The sequence below is a fragment of the Sebastes umbrosus genome, chromosome 13, assembly GCF_015220745.1.
Source record: "Sebastes umbrosus isolate fSebUmb1 chromosome 13, fSebUmb1.pri, whole genome shotgun sequence".
Classification (NCBI taxonomy): Eukaryota; Metazoa; Chordata; class Actinopteri; order Perciformes; family Sebastidae; genus Sebastes; species Sebastes umbrosus.
This window is the reverse complement of record NC_051281.1, coordinates 15,229,701-15,249,539: the sequence shown is the minus strand read 5'-3', so window position 1 is coordinate 15,249,539 and position 19,839 is coordinate 15,229,701. Positions and strand designations below refer to the sequence as shown.

At 39.7% G+C, this 19,839-nt stretch overlaps 1 protein-coding gene across 10 annotated transcripts in view; it reads left to right on the top strand.

The window, feature by feature from the left end:
- The window catches only part of stk39 (serine threonine kinase 39), a 43,244-nt gene extending 25,306 nt beyond the window's left edge, over positions 1 to 17,938 (top strand). For 9 of the 10 annotated variants that reach the window (XM_037789809.1, XM_037789816.1, XM_037789817.1 and 6 more), the window contains 8 exons: positions 1,280 to 1,402; positions 2,922 to 2,951; positions 3,380 to 3,436; positions 4,670 to 4,731; positions 11,412 to 11,464; positions 11,654 to 11,722; positions 13,602 to 13,666; positions 16,519 to 17,938. In XM_037789809.1, coding sequence (XP_037645737.1) covers positions 1,280 to 1,402; positions 2,922 to 2,951; positions 3,380 to 3,436; positions 4,670 to 4,731; positions 11,412 to 11,464; positions 11,654 to 11,722; positions 13,602 to 13,666; positions 16,519 to 16,593 — 534 coding nt within the window. In that variant the 3' untranslated portion in view covers positions 16,594 to 17,938. Of the gene's footprint in view, positions 1 to 1,279; positions 1,403 to 2,921; positions 2,952 to 3,379; positions 3,437 to 4,669; positions 4,732 to 7,575; positions 9,319 to 11,411; positions 11,465 to 11,653; positions 11,723 to 13,601; positions 13,667 to 16,518 lie in introns of those variants that run through there. The other variant, XM_037789819.1, reaches the window with a different exon arrangement.
- Positions 17,939 to 19,839: the final 1,901 nt, after the last annotated feature.

Here is a 19,839-nt window from a genome sequence, read left to right as displayed (position 1 = left end):
GTAGTCATGTGTTGCTTGTCTTACACACTCCTCCAGACTGTAGAGCTGCAACACATTACAGGCTTTACCAATGACTCAGCCGTACTTATCTGCTTTATATTCGTTGTTTAACCAAGTAATATTGGATATCTCTCTTATGTTGCCTCTTTATTTGATTTATAGAGTTTTCCCTTGTACTGTGCTAACTGTATGTTTTTTATTGGAGTACTGAGCAGTTTTGTTTGTCAGTGAACTGTATATCACCAATGTTGTGATGACATTCATACCAGTATCCTTTGAAAAGGAGCCATACAACCTATCTGATGCACCAGGGGTCTGTGAAAGATGTATAGCAAGAAGATTTTCTCGTTTTCACAACATCCTTTTTATGTTATAACAAGATATTTTTCATGTTAGTATGATATATTTTCTTTACTACATTACTACTACATACTAAATTATTCAGTTTTTACCAGAAACATTTCTCTGTTGTAACAACATAACAATATAATAATATCTTGTTATAACATGAAAAGAATCTTGTAAATGCAAGAAACTAGGCAGATTATTTTTTTAGTGGCAGCAATACACTGCAGCATTTGACGTTATTCAACAGGCTAACACTGAATTCACAGCAGGCAGCGGCGAAGTGACACAATAATTACACTTTTCTGCGGCCGGGAGGCGTGTTCATGTGTTTCAGCCGGGAAGAAATTCTGTGCAACATAGGTCAACATGTTACAGGAGACCCAGGATCTGTTTACTGTTTGGCTGCAGGTACTCTCTGCCTGCACTTCGTCGCGAAAAGTTAAACTTGTCCCAAACATCCACAACTTGCTGAGCTCGGGAGCGGCCGCCGCAGCTTTTCATAAACATTGCATGGCAGCTCGCCGCAGGCCACACTTTGTTACTGCTCTGGTGTGAATTTGGTGTAAGTGAGTTGAATGTGGCTTTGTAAATGTACTTTTAATGTCACAAATATGCTGATAAGTTTCTTGGAAATAAGTCATTCAGCATGACAAAGCATAAAAAATGACTAATCGGGTAAAGAAATCTTAGTCGACTAAGACCAAAATGACTGATTAGTCGACTAATCGACTATGATTGCCAGTAGTTTCTCTCTGGGAAGGGATCCTTTAGGTACATCAGCTCATCACAAGGGTTCCAGTGCTCTAATATAAAGGCTTGTAAAACATAATGGAATCATGGATAAACCACCATGTACATAGATACGTGTTCAATTAAACACTACGAATGATGTCATTAACATGAAGTGTGCTGGCTGTGTGTCACGGTTCAGGTGAGGAGAGTCCCGGGCTCCAGTGGCCACCTGCACAAGACAGAGGACGGAGACTGGGAGTGGAGCGACGACGAGCTGGACGAGAGCAGCGAGGAGGGCAAGGCAGCGGTGAATCAGGGCAGGGTAGGTGGGACTCCTCTTTCATATTTACTCACGATTCTTTATATTCATCTTCAAATGCACCAGTGTTTTGCACCAAGTTTTACAACACATCATTCTTCATCAAGATTATTTTATTTTGATTCAGCTTTATTTGTCATTGTAACAAAACTACAACGTTCACATGGAAATTTAGAATTTGAGTTAAAGTGTTGGTCATTATTGCTGCATGTCATGTCTAACCTGTAGATCAAACCGTTATGCAACCTCCCCGTCTGTCTTCGACCCTGTACGCTCCTTCCCTCCCTGATCAGTCAGTGTTTTTTGGATAGCAGATGGCTCATCTCTGAGAGCCTGTCATGAGGTCGCTGTAATGAGCTGCAAGGATGTGAGGCAGGAGGAATAGGCAGCTATGATCAAAGAGCCCTTTGATAAAGATCCCCAGCTTTAATGTATGATGCAACAAATGATATGTTACCAGAAGTTGTGATTTACGATGATTTAAGTTGTTGATAGTATCTTTTATAAGGATGTGTTCTTTGTTCCCTTTAATTGATCACATTATTGTTTCTTTACAGCAGTTGTACTTTTCTTTTTTTCATAAAAGTGAAAAATAGGTTTGGACTGAAAGATTGAGAAACAGACATACAGTATATGAAAACTAAAAAAATGCATTAAAGGGATAGTTCGGTGTTTTGAAGTGGGGTTGTATAAGGCAATTATCCGTAGTCAGTGTATTACCTACAGTATATGGCGGTCAGCATGCCCCCAGTTTGGAGAAGCAGACAGGAGTTACCGCGCAAAACCAAAGCAATGTACTGCTGTGGAAGGGGCCGGCAGCAAAAACGTATCTTAGCTTCCTAAAATGAAGGCTCACCTAAAAAAATGGATATCCGTTTAAGTGTACGCTATAGTTAGAATATTTTCACTGCTTTACCTTGCCGTTAGACAGCCCTTTCCGACGGGAAACTGAAGCCGTTGTATCCATCTATGCTCTCGCCAAAGACACCAGACTCCATTGAAAAACCTATAATTTTACCTCACAGAACACGGGAGTTGCTGGTCTACCGCTGCCTCGATCCGTTTAGTTTGTTTGTGCTTTTGCGAGACTTTGGTGAATCTAAACTAACCAAAGTCACACAATAACACTAACAAACTAACCGATCAAGGCAGCGGTAGACAAGCTATTCCCGTGTTCTGTGAGGTAAAATTATAGTTTTTTTCAATGGAGTTTCAGTTCCCCGATGGAAACTTAGACTGTATAGCTTTCTCACAGCAAGGTAAGCCGACTAAAAATATTCTAAATATAGCGTACACTTAAACTGATAATGATTTTTTAGGTGGGCCTTTCTTCTAGGTGGCTTAAATAAGTTTTGCTGCTGTGCTGTTGTACCTCAAGCAACCCCACCTCAAAACACCCAAACTATCCTTTTAAGGCTTTTTTGCTCTTTGAGAAACTGTAAAAAAGAGGAAATAAATCATTGTTATTGCTGTGTACTTATGAATATGAAAATGTAAATGTGTGTTTGATTTTTCCTTCCAGTCACGAAGGGTCAAAGATGAGGCCAAAGATGTAAGTTAGCTCTCTTATACACCAATTTTAACATGTGATTAAAAATGTAAATACCTTTTTGTGTTTTGCTGAAGAGACAAGAATACAAAAAAGCTTCATCCTCTCTGCTGCAATATAACTTGGTAAATTGGCAGAGGGGTATTTTTGGAAATGCAATTAACTTGCCTACTTGGGCTGACGCTTGTGTGAGAATAATTAAAACAATTATGAATGTTTATTTCACCACACATATTTGTATGCAGGTTAAACAAAACAGCCAAGCACCTGTTTTAGAGACAAAGCCAGCAAATTGCTCCACATTGATTGTTTTGAATTGACTTTCCTGTGTTGTCTTTATAAGATGAGCTCTGATTTGATTTTTTTTTTTTTTTTTTACAACAGATGTAATAGCATTTGCACAATTATGCCTCTCATTTTGTTCTTCCTAGAATGAGGAGAATGCCAACAATGTCCCTATTGCAGCGTTGTCTATTCAGCATCCCCAGGTGAGGGACTCAGCAGCAGCAGCAGCACTAATTTGTCATGATTCAATGACCTTGATGCCACTGTGATTGTGTCTGTGTGTGTTTGTGCACATCCATGCGTGTGCATACTGTACATGTGTGTGTAGGTGGGTGTATATGTGTGTGTGTGTGTGTGTGTGTGTGTGTGTGTGTGTTGTTCTCCTGGAGGGATGCTCTCAGCAGTAATAACTCAGAGTAAATGGCTGTCTGCCTGACAGTGCCAGTTCAGTGCCTGGGTGTATCTCATCTAAAGACTCATTGCCATTGCAGCCCATTTTCTGAGCCTATTGTCATTTTGAAAATGAGCCAAAGCAGTTTGAGGTGTAGTCTTGTGCTCTAGTCAGGAATTTACTCTGACAGCTACTCAGCAATCATTTCTTACCCCTAATGTCTATTCTTTGCCATACAAAGAGCCCATTAGTAATATGGTATTGATAACGGTAATTGTTCCTTACACAATACACCTTTATGTATTGTTCCTTCTTTTGCCCATACAACTCTCCCTGCAGCTGTAATAAATGGACATTTTTCAGAAAAAATAAACCACATGGTGTGCGGTCACTGAATTTTCCTGACTATGGCTGCATCCGAAATTCTACAGTAACATGATATTTAGTACAATAAAACAGTATGTGGAATTTTTTAGTAAGTCCGAAAGCTTAGTATGAAACCTATAGGACGTAAATTTCATACTATTTCCGGTTTAATATTACAGTATGCAAACGCTGGACACTACTGCGCCATTAATTTCCCACAATGCAATGCGGTAGTGACGACAACATTCATAACAAACGTTGACAGAAAGCTCTGTAATGTCAATAACGCTTCAATTTAAGTGTAAGCATAAGATTCCACTTTGCAAGGCGTAATGTATTTTTTAAAATTAGTTCAGACTTATTGATTGTCACGAATCATTGTTTTGTCACATGAGGTTGACACAGCTTACCATGGTTACGCGTCTCCAACCGACAAAGAGGCTCTGTTTATTCACACAAAAGTATGTTGAACGATAGTACACATATTGGGTGAATAGTATGTGATTTCGGATGCAGCCTAAACGTTCATCTTGCAGTTACCAGAACCTCTCGCTCTGCAGCACATGCTGTGTGCAAAGTTTCTTCCTCTATTCCACAGAAAATATTTTTATTTGTCTGATGTCTAAGTACATCAGTGTGCCACGTAAACTGCCTCATCATCAGATGTTTTCTCATGCAGGTTGAACCGTTTGACAACACAACCTACATTCAAGGTGCTGTGAACATGGTGCTACGGCTAAGGTGAGACAGATACTTATCTTTGGATAGATTTCTTTATCGTTGGCTGATACACATGGCAATCTTAAGAAAATTATTGTTTTGGATCACTCGTGGCAACACGGTCTTAAAAAGCAGTTAAAAATCACCATGTTTCTGTGGAGTAAAAGCAGGAAAATGACTAATTATGTTTCTGGATGCATCATCTTTTCACTTTGTACTAAACATGCAGGCCATTAATAAACCTAATGATCTTTGCTGCTACAGAGGGGCTCTGGCATTGCCAGGGATCGCTTCATCTCCCCTTGTCTCGCTGGTTGTGTCGTAGGGAGGAGAGGGTTACACTCCACTGGTTCTCTGGCTCTGTTCCACTTTCCTCCTTTCTTAGAGCCCTTTGCTTCTTGCTGTAGTATTCCAGACATGAACACATTTTAATGTGCAAAGTGGAGGCCTGTGATTTGGCCTCAGAATGATCAATGCAGATACTTTCTGTTTGAAAGCAACTAAATTTTGCATCCTTTCACTTTAACATATGATAAGGGAATGCAAGGCAGGTGTACACACATTATAAATACATGATCTGCATAAGATTTAAATTATATCTTCCCTCTCTCCGTCTAAGCACTAAGCATGCAAACACACCAATAGAGAGAGAGAGAGAGGACATTTTAATGGATGCAACAGACAGACAATGGTGCATTTTAGGACAGTAGCTTTGCCTGTAGCTCCCTGATGAGCTGGTCACAGAGCACTCTCTCTGAACAGACATCTGAAGCACACTCCAGGCGTCCAGCATGGCACAGAGAACCATTTTATTATGTGCTAAGGTAATAACTAAACAGTGGTCTGGATGCAACAGGGGACGGCTGGTGAACAGTCATTATTCTAACCTGGTGATTAAAATTAATTGCCAGTTTTGATGGTTTGGGCTTTTTCAGTTCCTCAGTTTCACAGTTTATCCATGGATCTAATCAGTGGTTCACAAACTGGGTGGCACGGCGAGGTTAAATATAAATGATGCATGGTTCTGCACAGGTTTGGGAACCACTGGATTTTATGATGTTTGTTCAATCTGTGGATTTTATGACTCAAACAAAAAAAAAAGTGAAAAAAATGTAACCTTGGTATCTTCAGAAGGACCTCGTTAAAATATGTCAAAGCAGAGTCGTGTGGCAAATGAATTAATTTTGACAGAGAAGTACATTCACTGTGTTTAATATGATCCCAGCATTAGGCTGTCAGGTCATCTCTCTAGTTTGACAGCTGGAACGTTATTCAGTATTAGAGATGCAGACATGTGATGGATGCCTTCTTAGATGTAAAGCCATGAAGCTTGATGACATTTTTTTTTCTTAGAAATATGACGTTTTTAAATGCTAATATATGCCCTGGTGGATTACTGTACCAAGACCTTTCATTTTGACATGCTCTCCAGTATGACATAGGGGATGTGTTAACGATGGGATTTTTGTACTATGCTTTATATTCCTCTCGACTAGAAAAAAGCCACTTGACAGAACATTGCGTTTTATTTGATGTAGCAGCAAGATACGAAAACCTTTTGAAAGGGTGAATAACATCAAGCCTCTGTTTGTGTACAATTTATCCTTCAAATGCTGTTCTTTATGGTATCAACAACATTATCTCCATCTGAACAGCAGATGCTGACTGATGTTTTAAGATCTTGGGACAAGGACAAGGGAATGTTCTGAGCTATTTGCTTCTGATTGAGGAAATGAGGTTTTTTTTTATTGCTGAGGATTTGGCTGGATGTTTTAAAGTGAATCAGCACAGAAGGTATTATAAGATGAGACACTGCATCATATTTTTGGATTTCTTTGGCTGTGTTCCCATGTATTGGGGGCAGAACTAGAGATATTTATGGTCACAAATAGTGTGCGGCTGTTTAAGAAGCAGTGTATTTAAAGGAACAGTGTGTAACATTTCGGGGCATCTATTAGCAGAATTGGAATATAATATAATGATTATATAATCATCTGAAACTAAGAATCGTTGTGTTTTCGTTAGCATAGAATGAGCCCTTCATATCTACATAGGGAGCAGGTCCTCTTCACGGAGTCTGCCATGTTGCTCCGTCATGTTTCTACAGTAGCGTTTTTATGTTAAGTTCTCCGACACGCTTATGAAAATGAGGTAACGTGAGCCGCAGAGTGTAAAACCATGGTACCTGCTGCCGTCGTCTGACTTCCGTTGCTCCTAAAGTAGTGTTATTATGGTAAGGATGGCCTCTGAGCGAGGCGAACGGTGTTACCACGGTTTTGCACTCGGCGAAGGGGTACTCAGTTGGTTGCGATCTGCCACCACACCACTAGATGCCGCCAAATCCTACACACTGCACTTTTAATTCACATCAAGTCAACCCAATATCACAAATCACAAATGTGCCTCAAGGGGCTTAACAATCTGTGCAGCATACGACACCCCCTGTCCTTAGACTCTCCATTTGATTCAAATCCTACACAGTCCCAAGTAGTATCCCCTAGTATCAGTGTTGCTCGGCCTCAACGTGAATTCAAAGAACATTAGTTTTTTTAAAACTGGATCTGGTTGTTAGTTGTCAGGTAAAATATTATGGCTATGTTGGCAAAAAACACAACGGTAAAACCCTAATTGTGAAAATTAGCCTAAAGTTAAATGGTGAATCCGTGAAAGTAATTGCATTTGAGAGAGCAAAATAAACCGCTAATTGGTCTGCTATCTCTACTAATAAGGGAGTTGAGCTGATTAGCATGAGTTTATGGTAATATGATCCCCTCTGCAGAGGAGACGAGGGAGCAGCAGCAGCATGATTGGATTTTTGTCAACATTTTGCTTGGAACTCATTCAATGTTTTTTTTTTTTACAAAGGCACAGAGGTCTCCTGAGAAGAGTGTTGTCAGCAGTTTGAAGGGGAAGTTCAGACTTGCATAATATGCTTGCCGTTGGTGCAATGTCATTGGAGCTTAACTAGCCAGAATAGCACAGATGCAAATTGATTTCACTGAGCAGTTCCGTCCGGAGGTGACATTTACGTGTTTTAGGGTAATTAGAAGTTGACAAATGTCAGGGTAGCTTCTGAAATGTCTTGCTGATAATTCTTAGAGAAACAGTAGTGCCTGCGATGTCGTTCATAAGCCCGAAATTGGGTTTACAGCTTGCTGCCATCTTCAATTGTTTTGAGCCAAATAAATCCTTATCCATCTCTGTCATCTCACTAGGTGTCGCTGGTACGATAACAAGCCCATGATCTCTCATTGGTTATCCCCCCTAGAGGATGCGCTAGCAATTAGTTAGAATTAATTGATTTGATGGGACCTCTGACAGCCAGCTTCCTCCCCAGGGCCTGGGGGCGGCTATTGAAGGGAAACCCCTGTCTCACGCAGCATAAGCAAAAATGTTAGCAAAGTTTGGAAGAAAAGGGGAAAAAAAAGCAAAGATAAAGACAAAACTCTAGACACAAATAAAGTATCATAACATACCTGGACCTCAGATATCTCTATCCACCCCTGCTGAGAAAACTATTTATGCTTTCCTCTTTTTATTTTTATTTTATTTTGTAAAACCACTCCAAACCATAAAACCTAACTAACTTTTTTTACGCTGTTGCCATTGTAGGTACCCAAAGCATGTTTTTTATGTTTATGCTGTCATATCACCCAATGTATTAAGTTCTAACTTGTCTAGTCTCACATGTCTCGCTTCACTAAATAAAAAAAATTATTAAAAATTAATTAACTGAGAGTCTAGAGACTGAAAACTGTCTTAATTTACCGATAATTAATAAAAAATATCCTGGTTCTTTCCAGGAAGGTTCTTGGAAATTATTAGGAAAATATTTGGAAATTATGGACCCTTAAAATAAAGCTTTACCAGTGGGGGGTTAATTGCATCTTTAGTAACGTTTGACACATTTATGAGTTTTTTTGCAAGTACTGTACTATATGCTTTCTATGTGAAACCCGGATTTCATCTCTAATAAGTTAATACATTGGTTGCCTGAACTTATTCATTATGATGTGCTTTTGGCCATGTGATATGCTATTAAGATATGAGCCTTGGGTATGTATTTCAGTCATAACAATGGATTCTCTATATTAATTGACAGTGTAAATGTTTATTGAAGCCTGTGCCTAAGACCACAAACCTGTGTTTAGTAGTGAGAAGCAGTACAAATTGTTTTAATTCTTTGTTGTTGTTTTTTCAAAATAGTGTGTCATAAACCTGTCATTGTCCGATGGGATTATACAGTTATCTCACATACGCAAGCCAGTTCACAATGTGTCAAAAATAGAAAGGGGTTTGGTGGGTGAAATGCTAATTTCCCTGCTGTTGAACTGTGTGAACATTGACTCTTCAGAGTGCTATTTAAAAAGGATGCAGATTGTAGGCATGATTTATTTTGGCAGGATTATGATCCTCTTTACATACATGTCGCCTTGACAGCCTTGGCAATGTGTTCCGTCTGCTTCCTCTGCTGGGAATAGAGATGTTGTTTACGTCCATCTGCTCCACCAGAGTTGTTACCCTGCTTTTTCTTTTTCAAATGCAACTCCAAAATACAAAACAAGTCAAGTTGCCTCACGGCTAAGCTAATAGTAAATCCTCACTCCCACTATGCTGTATTTAGACCTACTACTAACAAACTCATTGCAGATATGTTTTTGCTTATGAGTGTGTTAAATTATGGCTCTAATCTCCTCTGAAATGAGGGTCGTGGGCCGGCCGTGTGATTTATTTAACTCGACTACAAACCATATTAATCTTCTCCTACGATACTGCACTGCACGTCCTGCTTTTATCAGCGACCGGCTACTCCCCCGTCACACACACATTTTAAAGACAGATTTCTAATACAAGTGATGCAAATGAATGCAAGTTGAAGATGCAAAGAGGCTGGAGGACACATTTCATTAATGCAATCAAACAAGCTGGATTGATACATGCCTGTTTTTTTCTTTTTTTTTCACATTTGACTGCAGTCTAGAGTTGAGGGGTACGCACCACCTCAAAGTTGCAGCTACATTACAGGATGCTGTAAACAATAAAATCACATTTAGTCATAATCTAAAGAGATAAATGCACACAGATTAGCAGAAGCCAACATTTCCGGCAGTTCTTCATGTAGAGTAGTTTTGAGAAAAGCAACATTTTTGTTATCCTCTTCTATCTCAGTGGATGCAGGAGTTGTGAGGTATGCAGGGAAAGCAGTTAGACAGCTGTTACCTTCATACTGCTCAGTACGTGGTAACCACTGAGACATGTCCTTCATCCAGTGCTACAGCACAGGTGCTCTGCTTTTATGGTAATCCAAACGATCTTTTCAAAGTGAGAGAAAATTCACATTTAATTTAATGTCCATTAGTTTTTTGTGGCAACTCATTTACCAAATTATTGTAGGAAAATGTGCTTTACATATATTTTAAACAATGGATCAAAATGAGTTGCTGGTAGTGATGAGAATTATCACTAGACTCTCCTAAACTCTGCAGAGTGTTTTAGTGCCGTTTTGATTTGGTTTTCTTGCCCGCAACTTTACTGTTTTAGTTAACTCTCACTGCTCCTATCAGTGCCCTTTTTCCAGCAAAAATGCTACAAAGAAACCCACTCGCTACCTGCCCAGCACCAAATGACGACTAGCTAGTGTACATACTAGTGGAGCGTTTAGCACCTAAAGAGCTACATATTTTCAACAGGAGTTGGTCAAGACAAGTGGGCAACTTCCGGGTCTGAAAAGTGAAGCCAACGCAGAAGTGCCTTAAACTTGCATTCTGTCTAATTGCCAGCAGGGGGCGACTCCTCTGGTTGTAAAAAGAAGTCTGACTGTATAGAAGTCTATGAGAAAATGAGCCTACTTCTCACTTGATTTATTACCTCAGTAAACATTGTAAACATGAGTTTATAGTCTCAATCACTAGTTTCAAGTCTTCTTCATTACAGCATGATGTTCATTTAGTAAATTATGGTCCCATTTAGAGTCAAATAGACCATAAAGCAGGGTATGCTTTAGGGCGTGGCTACATTGTGATTGTCAGCTTGCTACCACGGCGTTGTCTTACAACTTTAACCCTTTCAAAGTGTGATTTCAGTTTATGAAAGTGATTTGTAACATTTTGGTTGCCTAAAAATGTCTTATTCAGTGTTCGGTTGTAGTTAGCTCCACCCTCTGGTGTCACTTCTGGTTGCTAAAAACCAAGATGGGGACGGCCAAAATGACAAACTCAAGGCTTCAAGATGGCAGTCCACAAACTAGTGGATGACGTCACAGTGACTACGTCCACTTCTTATATACAGTCTATGGTCGAGACCAAGGAGAGTGTATATATAGGATGACCATTTGTCAGTTGAACACAAACACGACTCCAAATGAATGCTGCTTGATGAATAAATCCACCACTGGTTGCAGCATGTTCACCATATCGATCGGTGATAGGATGTCATGCTTACAGCTCGTTTCCGCTGCTGCCAAGTGAGCCAAAAAATCAATTAATGCAGGTTCTTCTAATTCACATAAGTTATTTTCACGTCTACACGCAGCCCTTCTCCCATGCTTGTTTCCTGCAACTTCAGTCCTGTGTCTGCTTCCTTTATGTTGCTGCCTCAGGAGACTTAGAAACACAACTGTTAACAGACAGAGCTGCAACAAATTTAAATCTAACATTTCAGATGGTACTTATGCAATCATACCTTCCTGTCTCTTCTTTCAGGAACTCTAAGAAGGAGCTGAATGACATCCGGTTTGAATTCACTCCTGGGCGAGGTAAGAGCTCTTCCTATATGGATTTGAAAGTGCTATTCCCCATGTGATAACATCTTCAGGCATTGTTATATGGGTAATGGTTAATGGAAGTGTTTGTGCTCCTGACAGTATCTAATTCAATATCTAACACAATTACCTGCTAAGTGGAATGCTGCAGGCCCAATATTTGTCATGTTATTCCCTCACCAGACACCGCTGATGGCGTTTCCCAGGAACTATTCTCGGCCGGCCTCGTCAACGGGCACGATGTTGTTGTTGGTAATGTTAACACCTCTTTATTCTGATAAATTGTGTTGTCTGAATATGTTATTTATCTAAGCCCATGTACCGTAAAGCATCACTTAGAGAGTATCATCATTTTCCTAGAAGTGCTTTTATCTGAGATGGACATTTATTCTGTTTAGTAAATCCACAGAACTTTACAGAACTAAACTTGATAGAAATTACTTGTATTTTTTATATACATTGCATCGGAAATATGGTATGGGAACCGATACATGCAATTTCAAATTTCTCTTTTGATGCCACCGCGCCGGCGACAGTCGTGGCCGGCATTATGTTTTCGATTTGTCCGGACGTACATATGTCTGGTCCATTCTCGTGTACTTGATGTCTCAGGAACGCCTTGAGAAGATTTCTTCAAATTTGGTACAAACGTCCACTTGGACACACGGAAGAACTGATTCGATTTTGGTGGTGAAAGGGTCACTGTGACCTCACGTCCATCCTACTCTTGTGTAAGCGATATCTCAGGAACGCCTGTAGGGAATTGTATTACATCTGGCGCAAACGTCCACTTAGACCCAAGGATGAACTGATTAGAATTTGGTTGTCAAAGGTCACTGTGACCTCACAAAACACGTTTTTTGGCCATAACTCAAGGATTCATATGCTAATTAGGACAAATTCACAGAAATGTCTAACAGGATAAAATGATGAAGTGATGACATTTTGGACAGACATGGATGTAAACTGCAACTTGATGGATTGGCGGAGGCGGTAATTCTATTTTTTAATACCATTTTCGTATATGTAGCTAGCTGCTTCCAAATTTACAATTCATGACAAAGAAAAGCAGTAATAAAAATCATTAAATAAACCTTAAGCTATCATTATCAACAGACACATGAATATTGAAATCACCTACAATAATTATCTGTTTTAAGGACTCTTGATAGAAACTCTGAGAATTTAGATACAAACTCAGAATACGGTCCAGGAGTGTGGTACACTAGAACAAATAGAACTGGCTGTAGTGTTTTCCAGGTTGGGTGTGAAAGACTAAGAACAAGGCTTTCAGATGAGTTATAACTTCGTTTAGGTTTAGGGTTGATTAATAGGCTTGAGTCAGAGTTGGCTGCAACTCCACCTCCTGGGCCGGCGCCTCGAGGAGTATTAATATGACCGCGGGGAGTGGATTCATTTAGGCTAACAACTTAAAGACTTCCAACCAAAATGTGTTTAATAATGTCCATGAATAAAAGATATGTAAGTCATTTGCATTAATTTCTTCACAGTTCTTCCAGCACTGAGAGCTTAATCTTCTTTTCATTTCAAAAATAATTTCAGGGGTCAAGAAGTATCTCATATTTATTTTCCAGGAAATTCTCTCCAAAATAAGTAATCATTAGATGTGTGAAATACATCAGACACCTGTTTTCATTCTTCATCTGTTATTTGTGTTCCCAACTCTTCTTCCCGTTTTATCTCTGGAGTACCAGTTGTTGTTTCTTCTTTCCTTTAGAAGATTTTATACACATTGCCCATTGTATTTTTGAGTTTTTCAAAAGTGGATGAATATTCTGTATATCTTTTATCTGTCTACTTCTTAAATAACTTCTTATTTGCAAGTATCTATAAAACTCATTATCTGGTATATTATAATGTTTAGAAATATTTTCAAAAGAGTCATATTCAGTGAGCATTTGCCAGAATCTAACTAATCCATTTTTAGCCCATGTGTTAAAGACAGTAACTATTGCATTTGGTTTAGAATATCTTATTTTTCTGGCATTGATATTGACACTAAACTTATCTTCTACTGTTGTACAACATGTACTGAAACGTACTCTGCACATTGTAGAGCTTGTCAGATTATTTGAACATTGTGTTGTTGTATGCTCTCTATACATTACAGTTGCTGCTAACCTTCAGAAGATTGTCGATGACCCAACTACCTACAAAGTATTGACCTTTAAGCTGGTGAGTATCCACATGATTGATGGCTGACGACTCCCTCCCGGGTTCGCCCTGGTTGACAAAGTCGAGCCGTAAACAGCTCGTTGATGAAAGCTTCGGTGAGGAATGTGAGAGTTATTAGAAAGGCCACAAACAAACCAAATAGCTTCAGCGTGAACCAACATCTGTTACTGAAGGTTTCTTTCAGTTGATGACACAAAGGATTTATTTTAAGAGTGTTTTGTTGGTGAGGGAGATTGGAGGTATTACTAGATACTGTTGGGGGAAAAAATTGATTCACATAAGAATTGCGATTCTTACCCTTCATGATTCTGAATCGATTCACAAATTCATTTTTGTACGTTGTTAATTAAGTAAAATGTTGGCGGAAAGAAAAAAAGCAGAACTCAACCGAGCGCAGTACAGCACGCAGATGATCTACAGCGAAAAAGGCATTTTGGATTAAACAACTTATGATAAAATAGATATTAGCTTTGCATGATGAAAGTTTTTGTGGAAAAAAACCTCCAGCAAATAACTCCATCCACATTCCGCCTCATTCCAAAAGACCTGCGCCTGTACAGCGTTTTAGGTAACAATGACTTTCCCTGGTACTAACGTTGCAGCAGAGAGTCTGTCGTCCACTACTGGAGATATAACGTTAATAGCAACACAGCGCTTCACTTTTTTTCACACAGGCGAAGACTAAGTTCATGTTGCGTATGTGCCATTTTAAGAAGTGACAGTGACATTTGTGAAAAAAAAAAAACAATGTCAATCCTTCAGGATTTGACCAAAATATGTAAATTGAGTTTTACTGACCTTTCTGTAATTGTGGGTAAACAACAACATCTGTGCTTGGGGTCACAGTGCTTTACAAAGTGACCTTTCCGCAATGTTTGCCTTATCAGCAGCTAGTGAGTGTCGCAGGTGGACCCGTCTCTGGAGAGTCAGAGTGAGAGCAGTATACTGGGCTCGCCACGTAGATATATGAGGCATGCTTCCAGTTCCATATGTTAACTCTGCTCCACTGCAGACATTGTAAAAACCCTCACCGTGGCTCAACCTTTCTAAACGAAGAGTTACGAGTGCAGGGTCACAAAACCCAGGGAGTGAGAATAATGACCCTCGCTAGAGGAACAATTCATAACACTTAATGCAAGGCAATTTATGGTGTGTGGCACTAGAGCAACGTAATCACTTAACGGAACAAGAGGTCACTATAGATTCTGTGAGCTCGCACGGAGTGACCTGTTTCCATAATAGTCCCTCCATGTTGATCAGACTGCTGCAGAGCTCTCACACCCCCAGGGAGATGGAGTGTCTCTCCAGTCAGGTGTGAATTGCACAAGGCCAGCAGGTGTTAGGCCACCCATTCACACACAGGAGGAGAACTGAATGAAAAAGAAAAACTCCCCCAGACACATCTAAATGCACACTGCCTTTAATATCACCTCTGTGAATAGCGTCTGAGCAGCCTAAAATTGGGGTGAGATGCAGGTGCTGAAAGGTTGACCTGTCAGCAAAATAAATATTGTGCTTTTTCACTAAGAGCGGTTAAGTTTAGGGACGATGCACTACATGGACAAAAACATGTGGACGCCCAGACATAGTACAAGCATGCCTGAACACTACAACCATGAGTGATTGTTGAACATCTTATTAAAAAATCATGGGCAATACTATGCTGCTATAAGTAGAGAGTAGTAGTAGAGCCGGCGAACACAGATTTTGCGTGATTCCTGGCTTGCAGTCGGTGTTCCAGTTCATCCCAGAGGAGTTGGATGTTATTGCGTGTTGTGCAGGACAGTCAGGTTCCTCCACACCAAACCAGGAAAACCATTTTTTTATGGACCTCTATTGTATACTCTCACATTAAGATTTCCTCTCATTGGAACTAAAGGCCCAAACCATGATAAGCAGCCCCTGAACCAAAGTACACATATTGTTTATATGATACAGTTTGATGATATATGATATACATGTACAGATATACAGAGATCAAGGCAATAAGACTTTTTATTTAAACATTTAATCTAACTGCATAATAGTGATGTTGTGACCTCATATACTGCAGCTGACTACTGGCGCTAATACTGACCTTATTGAACAATATTGAGTATTAGCCAGATGTGACTCATCCACATTAAAATACAGTTTTTTTCTCACTGTCATAATAAAATTGTAAAAGTGCAATTTTATAAACCTTCTACAACAATATAATTAAAATTGCACAGCTTAAAAATAATGTTGATGTGAGTGTCTCCACTTATAGTTAAAAAATAAGACTGTAATATAGTAATATTCAATATTGCAGCGAGGTGAAACTCTGCTCCCGTCCTCCTCCCGACCCGGTGGCACCGATAACAAGCATTAAGAATAACTATATAGAAATAGCCAATCTTCTCGTTGATGCTCTTGTTTACTTATGTAGGTCACATAGAGGCATCAGTTTTAAATTGAGACCGTTTCATAACCAGTTAAAAGTTCCTCTCAGTAACTTCAACAGGAGCAAATTGTGCATTTGCCAGGGACTATTTCCAGCTGCGGATTAATACATATTTGGTGTGCTAGACAGTGTATGTGGGATTGACTCAAAATAAACTACATTCAATTCATTGCTGTGTTTGTTAGGCAAGTAAATTACAAACCCAAATTGTTTTCAGAGTTTTTGAAAATAAGACTCAGCAGGTTGAAAAACCCTCATTTTGTGAAATAATAAGCGTGCATTTGTTTCAATCCCCGGATTAATCCAGGGAGGTACCCCACAGCGGTTTGAGAGATTTTGCAGGATTAGTTTTGTTGATGGAGATGAGAGTGTCAGGATGCAAAGTAGCCCCGTTGACCCTCTCCATGTCTTCTTCCTCCTCCCGCAGGCTTCTGGCTGCGACGACACGGAGATCCCGGACGAGGTGAAGCTGATCGGCTTTGCACAGCTAAGTGTTACATGATGTCCTCTTCATGCCTGAAGCAGGTGAGACAGTGGGGAGACAGTTCAGGACAGAGAGACTGAGGAGCACACCGCCACTTCCTGCCACATCTTTCCCAGCACCCTCCCTGAAAACTCACTCCCCCTCCTCCCTCACTCCTTTTCACCTTCCCTGAGTCCAAGCTCGGCCACCGCCTCACCGACCTCCCTGCTCACTGTCCCCTGACCTTTAACCTTAACAACATTCCACCGCCTAGCGCACCCACCGGGATCAGGATACAGCCCAAGGAACCTAAAGATGTACTCAGGTGGTGACATAAGGTGATTACGATGTAGCTTTGAATGTTTTATTTATTGTTTTCTTTCTTTTACATCACACATCGCCTTTGTGTTCAGCAAAAGCTCTCATTATTTATTGAAATGAGGAGGTATTTTTATGTTGTTGCCACAGTGAAAACAAATTGACTCGCTCCTCACAAACACTCATTTGTGATGTTTCCCTGAGGTCTTTGTCAGAATGTAAGATTTAGTTAATTTATGGGGGGGAAAAAAAGCACATTTTCATAATAACATAATGAATGTCTAAAAAGAGAATGAGTTGTATTTCTGTGTCAAGAAGGGAACCATTCGATTGAGAGTGCAGAGAAAAAAAGAAGAGACCTGGATGCTACTGTGTATAATTTGCTGCTCTCGACAGTGCTAATGCTTCAAAAATGTTAGAGGTGCCTTGTTCATTTTTCTGTGCCTAAGAAAGTAGACAATGAGTGAGACAAAGAGCAGAACCTGCTGATTACCATTTCAGTCAAGTATCTTTTGAGACAAGCTACAATGCACTTTTGGGCTGAGTGTGTGCACCCGACAAGCAGATGCTTAGCCCCCCAGAGACAATTAACTCGTGTGCTTTTGTCATCACACAAATAAAACATAACAGAACCTGTAGTCATGTAATCTGCTCTGGTTGACGTGTATTCAGACGCCAGGTTAATCGACAAAACCACAACAGTTTAATTTTTCTTGCTCTGTCCTGCTGCACTACAAAACCCCTTTGTTCCCAAAAATAAAGCAGTTACTAAAATGTACTGTATGACAATGCATCCGAGGATGAAACCAAAAGGCAAACTATTGAAAGGGTGACGAGCCATTTGTTTGTCCAAACAAGTCCAGTAGCTCTAAATAATTTTTAAGTATTGGGGTGGTAAATATTTAACTTCTACTAAATTCTTTATTATGGAGTAATTTATTGTGTTTTCTATGTACAGTATGTGGACCATTTCAGCATATTACTTACCCTGTTCCCTCTCTGTAATCAGCTGATGTCAAATTTCTGACAAAGAGCAACAATAAAGAATTGCTATTATTTAAAAAAAGGTGTGGAGTACTTACTCTTAACCACCTACACTAAAACTTCAAATATCTGATGATTTTTGAGGAAGGTGATTTTTTAAATGTCATGATTTAGTGGATATTGGCTGCAAAAGTTCAACTCTCAACTGCAATTTCTTTTTTTTTTAACGTTGAATCTGTACAGCATACAACACCCCCTGTCCAAATACTCTTCATTCAATAAAGGAAAATCTCCCCAAAAACCTCTTTAACAAGGAAAAAACATGGAAGAAACCTCGGGAAGAGCAACAGAGGAGGGATCCCTCTTCCAGGACTAAAGACGTGCAATAGATGTAGAAAGAAAATACTCATGAGTAGCACCAATATTCTTCCTCTTACAAAATGAAAAAGTCCAATTCATGAGCAACAAAATGCTGAGTTCATTACACTCCTTGTTATCCAAGGTAAGCAAACTTTTGATTCAGTATATATTACCACTGTGTAACTGACAATATGGAGTGAGTTTGCTGACTTTATGACTCGTCTCTACTTGTGTTTCTGTTAAACTATAATTTCAGATTTGTTGCCAAATCTCTTGTTCAGGAAGTGATGTAGGTTTGTTTTAAAGGTGCAGTGTGTAACATTTAGGGAGTTTAAAAACTTCAATAAACCTAAATCTGCAAATCTATAACAGAGAACTCCAAACAGGCAACAAGAGAAAGCAGTAATATAACTTTAATTATTCAAGTATTTGTTTTTTAATATAAAAAACATACAATATAGAACAACAACCCCTTTGAACCTTACAAAACCTTTTGAAAAAAAAAAAAGAAGAAATGAAAATTTGGCCACGAAAGCCACATTTTTTCTGAGAAGCACAGAATCTTTCCACGATGTCAGTAGCAGTGCTTCAGTAATCACTGATATGCCAGATACATATGATAATACATCCAGTCTGTAATGGTTTTTAGCTACAATTAAACTCATACTTGCACGACATGATATTTCTCTTGATATGTGGAGGAGGCGATGCGCTGAAATAGCTGCTGACATACAGCGTACACAACCAAGAGCAGCAGCTGGAGTAATGAGGAGCTGGTAGCTGAGACACACAATTACCTCCTCAAGTAGAAAACAAATCAAATATGCATCTAAAAAAACAAAAATATACATCTGACTTTTTTCAGAGAGAAGAGGCAGTGAAGTTATAACAATATGTAAACAAAAACATCAGGCAAATTCATAAAAAAAACTAGAATGGCACTCAGAGAGCACAGACCTCCGCCAAGCTGCTCGAGTACGATTGCCCCCCTCTCCGTGCAGCTTGCGCCATCATCCACGTGTATTTGTGTTTATGTGAGATCAGCTTAATGCAGCGGAGCAGCGTAAAACACTTCATTCAAACTGGACTGAAACAAAATAAAACTCACCTAAACCGTCGTCGTTACTCTTTCCAACAATCACCAAGTGTGCTTTGGTCGAACTCAACTGTAATTTCACAGAGTTTAATGTGAAAAAATGCAGAATCTACAGGTGTCACCCCTCCGTCCACCCCCTTCGCTCTCTCTGTCCCTCTCTCTGCAGGCAGAAGGAAAGAGGCAGGGTGACGCGTCATCAGTTACACTGCGCATGTCTTAAAGCCTGCGGTGTTAATGCACAGGCTGAGCGGAGTTATTAAAAAAAATTCCCAAAGCTGGATCATCATCCGGATCGCCACCAAAATCCAATGGATTGTTTATAGTACCACACCCCACCCCTCCAAAACATTTCATTCAAATCCATCTCGGACTTTTGGAGTAATCCTCCAAACGGACAAACGGACAAACCAACAAACCAACAAACCAACAAACCAACGCCGGTGAAAACATAACCTGCTTTCTAGGCCTTTGGCCTTGGCGAAGGTAAAGAGCATCTGGTGAATTCAGCTACGTGGTTTCATTTTTAC